General features: G+C 40.5%; 1 protein-coding gene across 1 annotated transcript in view; it reads left to right on the top strand.

The window, feature by feature from the left end:
- The window catches only part of ATG7 (autophagy related 7), a 240,430-nt gene that overhangs the window by 50,108 nt on the left and 172,346 nt on the right, over positions 1-17,976 (top strand). Inside the window, exons 12-15 of the mRNA XM_082638757.1 lie at positions 4,454-4,612; positions 8,189-8,383; positions 11,487-11,690; positions 13,372-13,487. Of these exons, the coding sequence (XP_082494883.1) occupies positions 4,454-4,612; positions 8,189-8,383; positions 11,487-11,690; positions 13,372-13,487 (674 nt within the window). The remainder of the gene's footprint in view (positions 1-4,453; positions 4,613-8,188; positions 8,384-11,486; positions 11,691-13,371; positions 13,488-17,976) is intronic.

Raw genomic sequence — 17,976 nt, 5'->3', positions numbered from 1 at the left:
AAATTTGCATTTCTTTAATTAGTGAGGGTTAGTATTTAATTTTATTTCTTTTGTGAATTTTATTTCTTCTATTCATGTCCTTTGGGCTGTGTTTCTTATATATTGACTAGGAGTTCTTTTTTTAATGGATATTAGCCTTTTTCTGTAATATAATGCAAATATTTTTCTCAATTTAAGTTATCTTTAGCCACATAAAGTTTTTAAAAATTTTGATGTTATTAAATATGTCAGTCTTTTTCTTTATGGTTTACAGAACTCTTGTTTTTATGTTTAGATCTTTATCAATGTGGAATTTATTTTTGTTTTATGATGAGAGTTAAATATCTAACATTTTTTCCACAAAGTGGATAGTCATTTGATTGAATGGCATTCGTTCAATAATACAAATCATCATTTTTCCACCTTTATCAAATACTAAATCTCCTTATGTACCTGAGTCTCTTTTTTGGATTCTATTTTGTTCCATCATTCCATTTGTTTGTTCCTGCATTATTACTCACAGCTTTAACTCAAATTACAATGAATTTATAGATAAATTGGGAAGGATTGACATCTTTACAATATTGATCCTTAGTTCCAGAAGCATTGTATATCTCTTAAATTATTGAGATCATCTTTGTAGCATTTTCTTTATTTAGGTCTCCCACATGCCTCATTTAGTTTATTTTCACATGTTTAATTGTTTTTTTTTCTTTTAAAGATATGTTCCTCCCACTAAATTTTCCAGTTGACTATTACTGGGATATGTAAGAAAGATATTCTATCTGGCCATCTTTCTAAACTTTCTTAGTTATTTGTTTTTTGTTTGATTCTTTAGAATTTTGTCGGTTGATAAGTATTCCTCACCAACATTTATACCCATTTCTAAGATTGACTAGGACTCCATGGTTTTGCTGAGGAATAGTCGTGAGAGTCGGCATCCTCATTTTGTTACTGATTTTAATGAGAAACTTCTTTTTTTTTCCTTTAATTTTGATATGTGATATTGGTTTCTGCTAATGCTCTTTTATAAATTAAGGAGGCAGATTTTTATTTCTAGTTTACTATGAGTTTACATCAGAAATGATTGTTGAGCTTTATCAAATACATCTATCAAGATAATAGTATTCTAATGTTGAGCATTCCTGGAAAAAACCCTATTTGTTCATGGTATGTTATTCTTCTAATATACTGTGGGATTCAGCTGGTAATGTTTTATTGCTAGGTTTTACATATGCATTCATAAGTCAAGTTGGTTTATAGTAATGTTTTTCCTTTTCTTTGTGGTGTCGTATATCTTATAGCTGAGTTATGCTACTTTTATAAAATAAAACCTTCTGCCCTTTTCTATGCTCCAGGACAGTTTAAGTATATGACTTATCAGTTCCTTGATGGTTTGGCAAAATTCAGTTATAAATCCATCTGGGCCTGATGCCTTTTGGAATTTTGTTGGCAGTGAGGGCAGGGAATCTTTGTGAACTTTTACAAATGTTTCTATAGTCATTGACCTTTTTAGATTTTATACCTCTTTTGAGTCAGTTTAGTCATGTTGTTTTCCTAGAAAATCATCCATTTCATCTAAATTTGAAAATTAATTGATATAAAATACATGTGGTATTCTCTTACCATCTTTTATTTCATTTTTTAAAAATAAATTTCTTTATTTCTCTATTTCTTTTTTGGCTATGTTGGGTCTTCGTTGCTGCATGCAGGCTTTCTCTAGTTGCAGCGAGTGGGGGCTACTCTTCGTTGCGGTGCGCGGGCTTCTCATTGCAGTGGCTTCCCTTGTTGCAGAGAACGGGCTTTAGGCACACGGGCTTCAGTAGTTGTGGCTCGTGGGCTCTAGAGCACAGGCTCAGTAATTGTGGCACACGGGCTTAGTTGTTCCACGGCATGAGGGATCTTCCTGGACCAGGGCTTGAACCCAAGTCCCCTGCATTGGCAGGCGGATTCTTAACCACTGCACCACCACGGAAGTCCTTCTTACCAACTTTTTTTTTTTTTTTTTTTTTTTTTTTTTTGCGGTATACGGGCCTCTCACTGCTGCGGCCTCTCCCGCTGCAGAGCACAGGCTCCGGACGCGCAGGCCCAGCGGCCATGGCTCACGGGCCCAGACACTCCGTGGCATGTGGGATCCTCCCAGACCGGGGCACGAACCCGCGTCCCCTGCATCGGCAGGCGGACTCCCAACCACTGCGCCACCAGGGAAGCCCCTTACCAACTTTTAAATCTTCTCTTTATCCTCTCTTTTATCTCTCCTTATTCCTAATGTTGAATATTTGTGTTTTCTCTTTTTTTCTCTTTCTCAGACTTGCCAGGGAGGCTTGTCTAATTTATCAGTCTTTCCAGAGAACTAAATCCTTGATCTCTTTATTCCATAATTTTTGTTTTTGTTTTGTTTTGCTTCCAGATTCATTAATATCTACTTTTGTCTTTATTCATTTCTTCCTCCTTTTTTGTGGAATTTATTTCATTCTTTTCCTAACTTCCAGAATTAGGTACGTAAGTTTTCTTAGCATTTTTAAAATTATAAAGTCATTATAGACCCACTGTAGAAAATTTGTAGAGTATAAGAGTTGTAAAGCAAGAAAAGAAGACCCATTTTTCGACTACATTTTCACTTATTTCTTTTCAGTGTTTGTTTAATGTATATTTAAAAATCTTATTTGATATATAAAAATGCCCCTTGCTTTTACCAATTAACATTGTAAACGCTTTCTCATGTCATTAAAAAGGATACCTAAAAAGCTTTCTTAATGGCTGTAGAATATGCCTTCTTGTATGATGAAACATGATTTACTGTGACATTCCCCTAATGTTAGACATTAACATTGTTTCTGGTTTTTTACAACTCTAAATTACGTTACAGAGAACATCTTTGTGATTGCATTTTTGTCAGTATTTCAGATTATTTCCTAAAATAGATTGCTGGAAGTAGGTCAAAGGATATGAACATTTAAAAAGTTCTAGAAACCTATTGCCAAATTGCTTTCCAGAAGAATTATACCAGTTTACATTCTCAATCAGTAAAATAGTTTTTTCATCACCCCATCCTCACCAGCATTGAGTATTGTAATTTTCTTTAATCTTTACAGATTAGCCATTTAAACTGTGTAGCATTCCAGGAAACTGAAAGTTAAGTGTGAGAGTCCACATGCATGTGACTAACCTGTGGCATGTTTGTAATTTATGTAGCTTTCTTCCCACCGCCAAGCATGTTCCCAGACTGCCTTCCTTGCTCTCCACTCAGCATTGCTTTAAGGAATGCAAAAATACTCCCAAAATAAATATCCCCAAGCCAAGCACCAGTGACTTTTGGATTTCCCATACTTTTATTCCCCCTTCATGGTAGTTTGCTTACCTGGTGAAAGTCACTTATAAAACTGGGTGGCTAGACCAAAGTCACCATTGGGCTTCAAAACAAACAGCCGACTTAAACTATACTTTCAAAAGAGTGGATTCTGGCCCATCATCCTCCACCCCGACAGTGAATCTTGGGTTGTTGTTGACTGTGCCCCTGGAATCATCAGACTAACTGAATTTCAAAGTCCCTAATGGAAGGATATTGAAATAAGACAGAGATCAGACTCTTAACTCTGCAGCCAATCCTGGCAGGGCTTCCCTTACATTACTGTGCTTGTTTATGGTTTACTGAAATACACATACCCCATCTCACCCCAGAAAGTAGGCATCTTCATTTGGTTGCCACTCTGAGGATCTCATTTCCTCCCCACCATTAACCAGATCTGTGACCTAAGATAAGTCACTTATCTTTTCTGGGCTTCAGTTTCGGTATCTGTAAAATAAAGTAATTGAACTAAAGATTTTAAAGAGCCTATCTAATTTTAAAATCATGTGGTTCTATAAGACTTTATAGGAGATGGAATTGAAGTGTATGAAATCATGAAAACTATCTCTGAGAATGTAGAATTGTCCCCTGCATTCCAGAATATTAATAAGGGCTTTGCCTCTTGGAGAAAAAGTACAAAATCTTCTATGATGTTATACAATTGGAAATAACTTATAAGTCACTTTTACGAGGAGCTAATTCAGGCTTTAAGTGAATTTTAGGATGAGCTGTTATTTATGCTTACTTATTCATTCAGGGAAAGCAAGGACATTGGGTGGCTCTTGCTAATCCTTTTAAGACAGTAACAGGGACAGTTCTTATGGGACTCACCCCCAAAGCTTCCTCTGGTGCCACTGTCAAAAATAATGAATTATTAGTCAGACCCACAATGACATTTCTTAGTCTTATTACTGTAGGAAGCTAGGCACTGTGTGTATAATTATTTTGTCTTTTAAAGGAAGTTGACAGTGTCAAAAACTGAATTTGCACAATTCAATTTCTGGAGTTTCCTGTATTTTGAGGTTCCCAAGCTGCTCCAAAATAAAACCCCTTTTAGGGATTTCAAGGGAGACACCCTGTGAAATGTTCATCAGAAACACACCATGATCTCCCGTTTCCATGCAGGGTTGGGGCGTCAGACACATCACATTTGTGGACAATGCCAAGATCTCCTATTCCAACCCTGTGAGGCAGCCTCTGTATGAATTTGAAGATTGCCTGGCAGGTGGTAAGCCCAAGGCCCTGGCTGCAGCAGACCGGCTCCAGAAAATATTCCCCGGAGTGGTACGTTGATGCTGTTTGAGAACGTCTGAGGTTTTCTCCTGGATCTTTCAGTGTTTAAGTCTCGGGGAATGAGGCCCTGTGGTATTGCTGAAAGGGAGTCAGACATCTGTCACTTACTACCGGGCCCTCATCATGTGGCCGAACCTCTGTTTCCTCATCTCAGAGATGCAGATTACAAGAACAAAACTCTCATATATTATTATGAAAATAAAATGAAGACTACATGAAAAGAATGTTTTATAAGTTGCAAAGTGTTATCTGAGTTGAGGAATTTGGGGTACAAATATTTTTAGATACTGCCTTGTTCCAAAGGGATTTATGGTGGCTCAGATGTAGGATATTATTTTCCTCATCACCAGAATACTTGATAGTTAGTACAGGTTTATGAAATTAAATTGAATGTAAGTCTGCAGAAGAAAGATCTGGCTAATGTTTAGTTTTTTATTCCAGCTGCTTCTTATTTTTGACTTTCATCATTTATTATAAAAACAATGAGGCAAGTCATTCAGCTCATTTGATTCAAAATTTGCCAGTGTTTTTGAGGTCATCCAGCAAAAGACATTCTGCATCTTGCATGCTTAATCAATTTATGTGACAGAGGTTAGATTAGGTGTCTCCGAAGTATCTGTTTGTACTTAAAGTGCCACAAGAGACTCTTGGCCCTGGCTAAAAATAAAAAACCTGCTTTCTCAAAATTTCTCTGTTTAGTCACTCAGCATTAGATTCATTCATTTTAACAGTCTTTGCTTTAAAAGCAACTTTGACTGTTTTGCCCATTTCATCCGTGTACCAGAGGAATGTCATTTATTGGGCTTTATTCAACAGTATTGATTGAACACCCACTGTACCCAGTGAGGTGCTGGATGCCAGAAGAGATAAGAATAAGTTACACCCCATCACTGAGGAGGCATCTTAGTTAGGTTTCTGCTGTGACAATATTGCATATCACATACTCCCAACATCTAAATGGCTTACGATCATAAACATTATTTCATGCTCATGGGTCTGCAGGTTAGCCATAGCTTAGCTGTAGACTAGGCTGGACTCAGGCTTCGAGTCAGGTTCCAATCTGCCCTGTATGTCATTATTTCAAAATCTACGCTCCAGGAGCAGCAGTCAGCTGGTCCTACTCTTCTTATGGTGGAAGGTAGAAGTGTAAAGGAGTTGGTGAGGCTTACCATACCTATACCTGTTAAAGTTTCAGCTCAGAAATGGCCCTGTGCAGTGTCCTCCATCTCCATTGCCAGAGCTAGTCACAGGGCCAGGCCCTAAGTCAATGGGGTTGGTCAGTATACCCTGCCTTCCTAGTGGGAGGTCCTAATAAGTTGTATGGCAAAGGGCATGGACATACAATTCTATCAGAGGGAGGCAGTGCACCGTCAGGAAGAATAATTCATTCTATCACCAGAGAGTATCGTGAACTCCCCTCTGGGCCCAGACAGACCTGGCTTTGAATCTGAGCTCTGCCTGAAAGTTTTGCTTGCCCAAATCCTAGCCATGGTCTATGACCCAATGCAATTCCCCCTATTTCTTTGTTCAGTTATTCTATGACTTACTCACTCCTCACATATTTATTTAAGGCCTACTGTGTGCTGGGGACTGGGGAACAAGGCAAACGAAGTTCCCCTTCCCTTGCATGGAACTTCAAGTCTAGCTGGGAGCACGGTCAATAAACTAATTTCCTAAACGGTTACACTTGTAACAAGTGCACGAGGCAGGAGCTCAGTTGCTGTGAGAATGTTTAACAGGTAGGCCTGACCTAAACCAGGCTTCCTTGAGGAAGCTAAGTCCTGAAGCATGGGTGGGAGTTCGCTAGACCAAGGCGGGGCACAGCTGTTTGTGCAGAGGCCTGAGGTAGGAAGCAGCATGCTGCCTCTGTGGACTGAAAGAAAACCAGGCTGGCTGAAGCATGGAGGTCAAGAAAGACACAGAGCTAGGACGTCAGCAAAGGCCAGGTCATGCTGGGCCTTAGAGATCAAGTTCACCTTTTCTTGAAAACATCAGCCTACCAGGATCAAGCCTCTTCCTCAGCACCTACATCATGTTACTCCATTTTACCTATTGGATTATGCATTCCTTACCACTGGGAGCCAGGTCTCTTATACTATTATCCTTCATGCCTTATAAGTAATACTAGATAACGCAGAATGCATCTAAGTACTAGTGTAATTCATCAAATTCGTGAAAAGTACTTGTGAAACTGTTTCACTTATTGGTTAGCCAGGCTTATGTAATTTTCTTTGTGTATTCAACTTAGTGTTCAACAATCAATATTGTTGATATTTTCATTCAACAAATACTTACTCATCACCCTCCTTACACCAGGCCATGGACAGAAGGCTAGTCCTAAGTGAAGAAGACATGAAAAGAACTGCTCGACTACAAATACCATGCCTAATCCTGGGGTTGAATTAATTGAATACGAAAAAAACCTGACCTTTAATAAATCAAATAACTATTTGAGGTCACCATTTTTTTTTCTCCCAAAGGTAAGGCAATAAAATGTAGGATTGTAGAGACACACTAGGGGTTTTAAAACCCAGCTCTGGACATCTGCTTCCAACCCTGAAGAGTAACTGATAGACTAGCTCTCCTACCATTATGCACCTAAAAGTTCTGCACCTGGGTAGATTATAAAAAATGACTCTTCAGACACTGAGCAATATGTAGTGAAAGACTGTGGTCTCAGAAAGAAATGTTTGTCCCAATTTATTGCATGCAGACACTTTTTAGCCCATTGGCACTCCTTTGTGACTCACAATTCATCTGCCAAGACATTGTGGAGCCAGCAGGGGACAAAAGGTAAATTACAGAGCTGTTCTAAAGCCCCCATGAGAAATCCTGAGTCCCCACACTCAAAGAGAACCCAGGTTGCTGGGCAGCTTCTGCTTTTGGACAGGGAATGAAGCTTCACTACCACACATAGCTGTCACGCACCCCCCAAACAAATATCTATACACTCCTAAGTCAGTTTTCTAGTTCAAGTCAGCAAGTAGAGTTTTTTGGTTTGGAGGGTTTTGTTTGTTTTTAACGCATATACTCCTAAGAAGATTAAGGCAAGACTAGCAGCCATTCTAATCTTATATGAATTTATTAAATTATTTTTGTTCTGACATCCCATTTGGAGGTATTCTACCGTAAGGAAGTGGAGGGGAGGGCAGCTTGGGAATAAGTGGGGAGAGACAGCCTGGCTGGATGGAGGGACTTGCGCTGGCAGAGGGCATTTTGATGAAGTTTCTTGGCCTCAGGTTGTAGGAAAGAGCCAAAGGTACACAGTTTTCTCCAGTGTTCACCTTTTCTCACACAGGAAGTGCCCCCCAACCACTTTGGAACTAGGATCAGTGTGTCTCTGTCCAGCTTCAGGGGCCCTGGGTGACAGGAAAGGGTGGTCTAGGTTGAAGAGGTGAAGAGGGTTGGGGGCACAGGCAGCAGAAGGCTAAGGCAGAGTGGTCGTGATGGAGAGATTTCAGGCTGTAAGCGACCATGCGTGCACGCTTGTGGCGACCGGGAGATGCGGGTTCTGAGATCCCACCTGTCCCTTTGCTTCAGACCCCCCTCTCTCTGGTGTGTCCCCAGAACGCCAGAGGGTTCAACATGAGCATCCCCATGCCGGGACACCCAGTGAACTTCTCCAGCGTCACCCTGGAGCAGGCCCGCAGGGATGTGGAGCAGCTAGAGCAGCTCGTCGAAGGCCATGATGTCGTGTTCCTGCTGATGGACACCCGGGAGAGCCGATGGCTGCCCGCCGTCATCGCCGCGAGCAAGAGAAAGGTAGAGTGTGGGTCCTCTGGTGGTGACTTAAGGCATCATCTCCCCAGGGGGAATTGTCCCCAGTCCGCCCCCTCCAGAGCAGAGGGTGCTTTGTGTGGCCTAGTGACCTGGTACAAGAGGGCTTCCTCCAGAGACTGTCTCTGCCTTATGCACCATCATCCAGCATAATTGTTACCCTTTACTGTTTAATTTTCATAACCACCCTGTGAGGTCCTTTACTGGAAGGGACATTCTACTAACAATAGAATGTAAGCTCCAAGAGGGCAAAGATTTTGTCTCATTCACTACTGTTGGGTCAGTGACAACTTCAAGGGCCAAAAGAACTGAATGGTTAAACACTGCGTTGGCCAAAAGGTGCCTTCAGTTATAAGTAAAAATAAGACACATTTTTCATTTTCACCAAGAACTTTATTGAACAACGTATTCACCCTTTTGTTCCACTACCTTCTGCCATTTTTCAGGCAACTTCATAATTCCATCTTCCCAAAACTTTTTTTTTTTTTTTTTTTTTTTGCGGTACGCGGGCCTCTCACTGCCGTGGCCTCTCCTGTTGCGGAGCACAGGCTCCGGACGCACAGGCTCAGTGGCCACGGCTCATGGGGCTAGCCGCTCCACGGCATGTGGGATCTTCCTGGACTGGGGCACGAACCCGTGTCCCCTGCATTGGCAGGCAGACTCTCAACCACTGCGCCACCAGGGAAGCCCTTCCCAAAACTTTTTATCTTTTTGAGCAAAGAGCTGTTCCAGGTGCCTTTTACAGTCTTCCAGGGAATTGAAATTTTCCATTAAGAGAATTTTGTAAAGACCTAAATAAATGGAAATCCAAAGGTCAATGTCTGGTGAATATGGCGGATGAATCAGAACTTCCCAGCCAAGCTGTGACAGTTTTTGCCTGGTCATCAAAGAAACATGCAGTCTTGAGTTATCCTGATGGAAGATCATGCATTTTCTGTTGACTAATTCCAGATGCTTTTTGTTGAGTGCTGCTTTCAGTTGGTCTAACTGGGAGCAGTACTTGCTGGAATTAATCGTTTGGTTTTCCAGAAGGAGCTCATAATAGAGAACTCCCTTCCAATCCAGCCATATACACAACATCACCTCCTTTGGACGAAGATTGGCCTTTGGTGTGGTTGGTAGTGGTTCATTTTGCTTGCCCCATAGTCTCTTCCTTTCCACATTATTGGACAGTATCCACTTTTCATTGCCTGTCACAGTTTGTTTTAAAAACGGAACGTTTTCATTACGTTTAAGTAGAGAATCACATGTGGAAATACGGTCAAGAAGGGTTTTTTTGCTTAACTTACGTGGAACCCAAACATCAAAGCAATTCACATAACCAAGCTAGTGCAAATGACTTTCAACACTTGATTTGGATATTTTGAGTATGTTGGCTATCTCCCGTGTGGTATGACATTGACTGTTCTCAATTAATGTCTCAATTTGATCGCTGTCAACTTCAACTGGTTTACCTGACCGTGGAGCAGCGTCCAGCAAGAAATCTCCAGCACAAAACTTCTCAAACCACTTTTGACACATTTGATCAGTCACAGCACCTTCTCCATACACTGCATAAATCTTTTTTTTTTGCGTTTCGGTTGCGTTTTTACCTTTCTTGAAATAACAAAGCATAATATGCCGAAAATGTTGCTTTTTTCTTCCATCTTCAATATTAAAATAGCTACACAAAAATTCACCAATTTTGATAAGTCTTTTTTTAAATGCATGCTGATATGACAGCTGTCACATACAGTCTAACAAAATTGTTTCGAATGACATTAAAGACAACTAACTGCTACTAGAGCCCTCTTATGGAAAAAACCGAACGAACCTTTTGGTCAACCCAATAAATCACGGTACATATGTGTGACAGAATAGTATGTAGCCGTTCACGGTTATGTCTTCAAATAATTTTAATAACATGGAAAATACCACATTATGTTAAATAAGCAAGATATAATATTGTATATTTTTTATCAACTCTGTTGATATATGTAAAGATATCTACGTTTCTCAAAGGGTGGCAAGAAGAAGGGAGAAAGGGAGGAAGGGAGTGGGAGAGAAAGAGAGAAAATAACGGAAATACTTCAAACTATTAATAATAATTGTTTGAGCTGTGAGTGATTTTTGTTTTCTTTTCTGGTATGGTTTTCCTTGATTTTTTCCAACTTTCTGTCTAACCATAAATTTGGGAGAATAATTTAAATTACAACTAAGAGAAGTTCTTACAGTATAAATGAAAAAAATTGTCCTCAAAGACCTATGTGGGGGGCTTCCCTGGTGGCCCAGTGGTTGGGAATCTGCCTCCCAATGCAGGGGACGCGGGTTCGAGCCCTGGTCTGGGAGGATCCCACGTGCCGCGGAGCAACGAAGCCCGTGCGCCACAACTACTGAGCCTGCGCTCAAGAGCCCGCGAGCCACAACTACGGAAGCCTGCACGCCTGGAGCTCGTGCTCCGCAACGGGGGAGGCCACCGCAATGAGAGGCCCGCGCACCGCAGCGAGGAGTGGCCCCCACTCGCCGCAACTAGAGAAAACGTGCACGCAGCAACCAGGACCCAATGCAGCCAAAATAAAATAAATAAATAAATAAATTTTAAAAAAGAAAGAAAATATTCAAAAAAATCCTATGTGAAGGGTGAATTATATGGTATGTGAATTATATCTCAATAAAGCTATTATGAAAAAAAATCTCTGTAGAAATGACAGAGGACAGCATAATGCTGGAAAGAATGGGTTTGAGAACTATCGAGACAGTTTTATACACCTACCTTTTACCAGCTAAGTGACCTTAGGCAAGTTATAGAAGTAACCTCTCTGACTTTCAGTATCCTCATCTGTAAATAGGAAATGTTTGCTGGGAATTTTAAATGAAACCAAATGAGATAATTTATGTTAATCACTTGTCAAGTCTTTTGCACTTAATAAGCCCTCAGTCTTGGGTAACTTTTAACAACATTAGCTTCTAGAATCTAATTATAGTCATATGCAGACATTTATTGCAAACACTTATAAAATAAATTTTTTAAGTGGACCAAATACGAAGTTAGCCATGGCTTAAAATATGTGTCTCTTAACTCTAGCCTTTTATTCCTTGAAACTCACAGCTGGTCATCAATGCTGCCTTGGGATTTGACACATTTGTTGTCATGAGACATGGCCTGAAGAAGCCTAAGCAGCAGGGAGCGGGGGACTTGTGTCCCAGCCACCCTGTGGCACCTGCCGACCTCCTGGGCCCATCACTTTTTGCCAACATCCCTGGCTACAAACTTGGCTGCTATTTCTGCAATGATGTGGTGGCCCCGGGAGATGTAAGTGGATTTCTTTGTTATTCCAAACATTTCCTACAACTCTCTCACCCACTGGAGTGGAGAGACCCAGTTCTCTCCTTTACAACTATTTAGATATTGTCTTTTAACAAAGAGAAAAATTCTGCATTTGGGGGACGGGGCAGGGCCTTATCCCTCTATGAGCCTTGTTTGACATCAACTGTGTACAGCTCTTCCCTGTTTGCCAATGTAAACGCAGCAACAAACCATTTTTATGGAAAGCTCAGCAAGGAAACTGCAGGCTAGATTGGTTCCTGGCAGCGCTTAGCGCTGTATTCTGTGTGTATCTTAGTGAAGAGGGCATTAAATGAGGAGTCTGAAGACCCAGACTGCAGTCCAGGCTTGGACACTGCCTCACGGGATAATTCCAAATAAGTCTGTTAGGCTCCCTGTGCTTCTGCAGGATGGGACTGAGGCCCAGAAGTTTGTCAGACTCGGCATGTCAAAATACAGGATTTCCAGTTAACTCTGAATTTCAGGTAAATAACAAATAATATTTTAGTATAAGTATGTCCCATGCAATATTCGAGATCTGTTTATGCTAAAAGATTATTTGTTGTTTATTTAAAGTTCAAATTTAACCGGGCATCTTGTATTTTATCTGCCAACCCCAGTAGGGGAGGGATGAATACTTTCCCTGACTATTAACAGTGCAAGGTGGTTCAAACATGGAAGTGCTCTGAGCGGCAAGCACGACACTGTTCCAGCGTAAGGTTCTGTGTTCTTAACGCTGCCATGGAAGCCGGGTGAGCAGGAATGGTCTTTCATCAGAAAAGGCGATCACTTCTAGTAAAACAAAGCAGAGGTGTTGTCTGTACCCTCCCCTCCATTTTCACCTTCTATTAAAATTTGTTCCTTACTAATTTACACCTCTTTTGGATGACTGGCTTTTGTGTCTTCCCAGTATAAAGAAAAAAATATCCTCTTATGTGAAGAAGGGTGGCTTTATCTCCATCGTGGGTTATAATATACAGCTGACCCTGTTATTTCATTATTACCAACAAGTAGGATTAAGGATCAGCTGCAGTAAAGTTACATCTGTTCATAAGGCAAAAATTTCAGAGTCAAAGTTATCCCTAACAACCCCTTAAATTTGCCCAGAGTTGGAAAATCAGAATTTCTTAGGTTGAACTAACGAAGGCTTGTGTTTGGAGCCACAATGTAGCAAAAATACTTGTTCTTAAGCCCTGACATCACGCTCAGGGTGACAAGATGCCTCCACTGTGACGGGCACAGCAGATCAGTGCTTCCGTCTCCCGGGCACTCCGAGGGTTAGCGCAGTCATGGTGGGAGGGCAGGACCATTTGCTCTGTTCAAATGTTCTTCCTGTCTGTGCCTCTCACTCTCAACTCACAAGCACAGTAGAGTCAGTTAAAAGAGTACATGATGCCACTCCATGTATGAGGCAGCTAGGCCCCCCATCTTTAATTTGTTTATAACTGCTAATCCTTTTCAATGTATTACCTCATTTAGTTACCTAACTTGTATATTTTATTTTTCTTGGTACTTGCAAGAAACGGTATTATGTGAGGCTGACTGATCTTTGCCAACAGTGAGTGCCTGGTATGTGATAGAGCTTTATTGTGGAGGAGTTTCATGCTTCACACGGCTGGCGTTGGGTGGAACAGAACTTTGCATTCACGTCAGTGACTGTTCTCTGTAGTCAACCAGAGACCGGACCTTGGACCAGCAGTGCACTGTGAGTCGTCCAGGACTGGCCATGATTGCAGGGGCCCTGGCGGTGGAGTTGATGGTTTCCGTTTTGCAGCATCCAGAAGGGTGAGTTTGCCTTTTAGAGATGGGTGTTTAAACAAAGAAAGCTTTTGTATCTTCCTTGGCCTTTTCTCAGTCTGAATTTTCTGAGAATTATATTGCACTTTCCATCCTCAAAAAAACAAGATTTTAAAAAAACCCAGTGTGATTCTTTGGCCTGGAGAACTTGTCATTGTGATCTTTGGAGCTGTATCTCCGCATCCTTCTGGAACTGAACTCTCCTAGAGTTAATTGGTAATTGATAATAAGGAAGGATAAAAAATTTGGTAGTGGCCTTAGGACCTTCATGCATTTATTCTCTTAATATGTTTTGATCTCCTTAGCCCGGAGCACTTGTAAGGCAATACGTGAATCACATATGATAGAAATTGCATTTAGCTGTATGTAACAGATCCATCTAAAGTGACTTAGCCCAAAGGGTACAGCTTGGTTTTTCTCATGCGGCAAGAAGCTCGGAGGCAGCATCCAGGGCTGGTACAAAGGCTCCGATATGCCCCTGGGGACTGTTTCCTTAGCACTCACTCAGCCACGCTTGGTTCCCTTCCTTATGCTTGTCACCTGCGGTCACAAGATGGCTGCTCTGCCAACAGTGTTGCTTCTGTGTTACACTTAAGAGGAAAGGAATGACCAAAGGATGAAAGTTGTACTCAGCTGAGGCTGCCCCCTTCTAAAAGGCTCTCCGGGAAGACTTACCCATTGATTCTAAAACTTCTATATCACATGACCTTGCACTCGTAACTGCAAGGAAGACGGACAAATGTAGTCCTTTGGCTGGGCATGTTGCCTCTCTCAATGAAACTGTGATGAGATAGAAGTGGAGAATACATTGGGCAGGCGCCCAGTACTGTCTGCACATTCATTTAAAAAAAATTCCTGGGGCTTCCCTGGTGGCGCAGTGGTTGAGAGTCCGCCTGCCGATGCAGGGGACACGGGTTCGTGCCCCGGTCTGGGAAGATCCCACATGCTGCGGAGCGGCTGGGCCCGTGAGCCGTGGCCGCTGAGCCTGCGCGTCTGGAGCCTGTGCTCTGCAACGGAAGAGGCCACAACTGAGAGGCCTGCGTACCGCAAAAAAAAAAAAAAAAATTCTGTATGTATTTTAAACCCTAGAAGATATTATTATTGTTATATAGTTGGTATACATTTCATTTTGCTAATATTTTCCTTTTTGTTACTTTTCTTTCTGTGACCTTGAGCTTCCATCCAAGGGCATTTTCATTCTGCCTGAAGAATACCCTTTATTCTTGCCTTTAGAAATGCTAGCGACAAAGATATTTCAGTTTTTGTTTTTGCCAAAAATGTCTTTGTTTTATCTTTATGCTTGAAAGCTATTTTTGCTGTGTACAGAATTCCAGACTGGTGGTAATTTCCCTTTAGCAAGTTGAGAGTGTACTCCTGTTGTCTCTAGCTGCCCTTATCCTGGGTGAGGAGTAAGGTGTGTACCTCACTGCTACTCCTTTGATACAATTTGCTTTTCTCCCTCTTCCCCTACCCTCAGTTGCTTTTAAGATTTTCTCATTGTCTTTGGTTTTCAGAAGTTGGGAATACATACCTAATTCTGTTATTTATTATTGTATACCTATTTCTGTATTTATTCTGATTGTGCTTTTTAGTGTCCCTTGAATCCATGGCTTGATGTTTTTCACCCACTGTGGAAAATTTTCAGCCATTATCTCCTAAAACATTGCTTCTGCCCCTTTCTTGATTCTTTCCTTTTGAGTCCCCAGTTGCATGTTAGAATCAGCCTATGCTCTTTTCTGTACTTTCCATAATTTTGTCTTTCCTTACTTCAGTCTGGCTATTTGGTTTTGGCTTACCTTCCAGTTTACTAGTTCTTCCTTCTTCTGTGTCTATGTTTTAAACCATCCATTGAGTTTTAAATTTCATAATTATATGTTTCACTCTTAGAGTTTCCATCGGATCTTATTTTATACATTCCTTCTTCTCTGCTAAAATTGTGATTTTGGTCTTTTTCATTCTTTGAACACATTTGATCATGTTTTTCTTTTAAGTCCTTATCAGTTATGTCCATTAATGGGATCTCCTATGAGTCTGTTCCTATTGTCTATTGTTTTTATTGGCTTTTGGTTATGTATTGTCTCCTCATATACCTGGTTTTGTTTTTTTTTTAAAAAAAACAAAACCTTTCATTATGGAAATTTCAAACATATATGAAAAGATATATATAGATAGATATAGATATAGATATATAGATATAGATATCTTCTTTCAAACACACACACACACACACACACACACAATTTGTGTATATATGTAGAAACCACCTTGTATGCACCATCCAGCTTCAACAATTATCAGTCATCATTTATCTGTACTACTGTCCACAGTTTTTCTCCTTCCACTGACTTATTTTAAAGCAAAACCAAGACATAGCTTTTCATTTATAAAAATATATCTTTTTAGTATGTATCTTTACTATTTTTACATATAAAAACAAATTAAAGGCAATTCCCTAATATTACCACATACCAATCAATATTTAAATTTCCTCAATTCCTTGTATCTTCTTGGCTATATTTGATTGACTACTGGACATAATATTTGAAAAATTACAGAGATGTGATTTACATTTCTTTCTTGCAAACTGCTAGGCCAAGGGGACTACCATCCTAGAACATTTTATCCAATTAGGGCTTATCTATTTACGGTTCACTGTTAGTCTGAGGATGCACCCCTGTATGATCCCAACCCAAAGCCTGGGATATTTTCCATGGTTCCTCCTTATTGGCAGACCTCAACTCTGGATTTTCCCATCAGCCTCATGAGTCAGTGAGTATCACTGTTCAGCTTCTGATCTTGTGGCCACTGCTTTTGGACATTGACAGTCATTTTATGGGGGAAAACTCCCCTTGCAAATGCCTGGTTTACCTCTGTGGGCTTCCCTCCTCTTATAAACCATAGCTCTGTAATTCTCCCCTACTGTGGTAGCTCTCTGATACTTTCAAACAGAGGTTTGTGTACTTTGTCTAGCTTTCCTATTTGTTCTCAGTGGGGGGACCGGTCCTGACCACTTAGTCCACTAATGCCACACCAGTTATAAAAATATTTTTTAATTTATTAAGCACTCACAGGGTTCGGCTTGCATGTGAGAGGAAGGCGAGGAGTAGGCTGGTGTGTTTTGTTTCAACTTGACCTTGGGCCTTTCGGTAGTCTCTGTGTAACACATTGTATGTATGTTATATTACAGATATAAAAATTAGCACAATTGTGATCTAGACACCCTCTCTTCTCCAAGCAAGGAGAAGATCTTACTTTATGACTTATAAACAACAGAAGTAATTCATCTTATAATAAATAAAACTGAGACAAAAATTAAATTAATTTAAAAAAATAAAGTCAGTAATTTAGAAAAAGAAAGAAGGAAGGAAAAGAAGAGAAAAGGAAAGGAAAGAAAATGAAGAAAAGAGAGAAGCAAAAGAAAACTTAGTAAACAACTTAAGACTCTCTCAATATCCACTGAAGACCGTGCTGTCAAGTGTGATACAGTGAAGGCAGACTGGAGCCAAACAGGTATTTACGCCTGACTGTGTGACGAACACACTGTGATTTAATTTATTTTCAATGCTTACATAGTGCTTACGTTGTGCTAGGCATTATTCTAAGCACTTTACAAATCGTAATTCATTTAATCCTCATAGCAAACAGATTAGGAAAGAACTCTTATCTGTCCCATTTTTGATGGGGAAATTGAGGCATAGCGAAGATAACTAAGTTGCTGAAATTCACATAGCTGATAAGTAGTAAAGCTGGGATTAAGCACAGCCCAGTTTGGCTCCAAACTCTGTTTTTAATCACTCTGCTATGCTGTTTGTAATACAGGCAGGAAAGAACTGAATTTTTGAAAGATTGGTTTTTCCAGTTCTCAGAAATCAACATGAATATTCTATCTACTGTATAACTCAGAGTTCTTCTCTGAAGTTGAAAAGACAGCCTCTGTACTATGTTGGTAGCATACGTAACAGTATAGATGCTTCAGAGTTAAATGAAAATAAGCAGCTGTTTTTGTCTTCCTCTCATCTTTGTCATCCCCCTGGCACCCCCTGACAGGAAGCATTTGGGTTAAAATCTTTCAGAGCTGGCTCTGAGTCCTTGACACTGACCCCTCTGTCTGCCACATGTGCCTTGGTCATAGGCTAAAACCAGGGTCTGTGTCACGTCTCTTCTGTAACATAAGTAAACTTCAGACTGTTATTCGGGAGGGAGTATTCGTTCTGCCCAGTTAATCCCTCGCTTTTCTTTCTCCTTCCTCCATCGTGGTAGCATTTACATCACCTCAGCAAGTTAAGGTTGGAAGGTTTTCTGTTTCAAAATTTCAATTCAATTCAACAGTGTGTTGTGGTGTTTTACAAGACTATTTCAGAGTAAGGGAATTAACATTAGCTGGATGTTGCACTTGGCAATTTATCTAACATTCCTAATTCATTTCTCACAACTGTCTTATTCCTATTTTATAGGTGATGGACCTGAAGCACAGAGA

Source organism: Mesoplodon mirus (assembly GCF_964341445.2).
Source record: "Mesoplodon mirus genome assembly, chromosome: 12".
Lineage (NCBI taxonomy): Eukaryota > Metazoa > Chordata > Mammalia > Artiodactyla > Ziphiidae > Mesoplodon > Mesoplodon mirus.
This window is presented reverse-complemented; position numbering and strand designations above follow the sequence as displayed.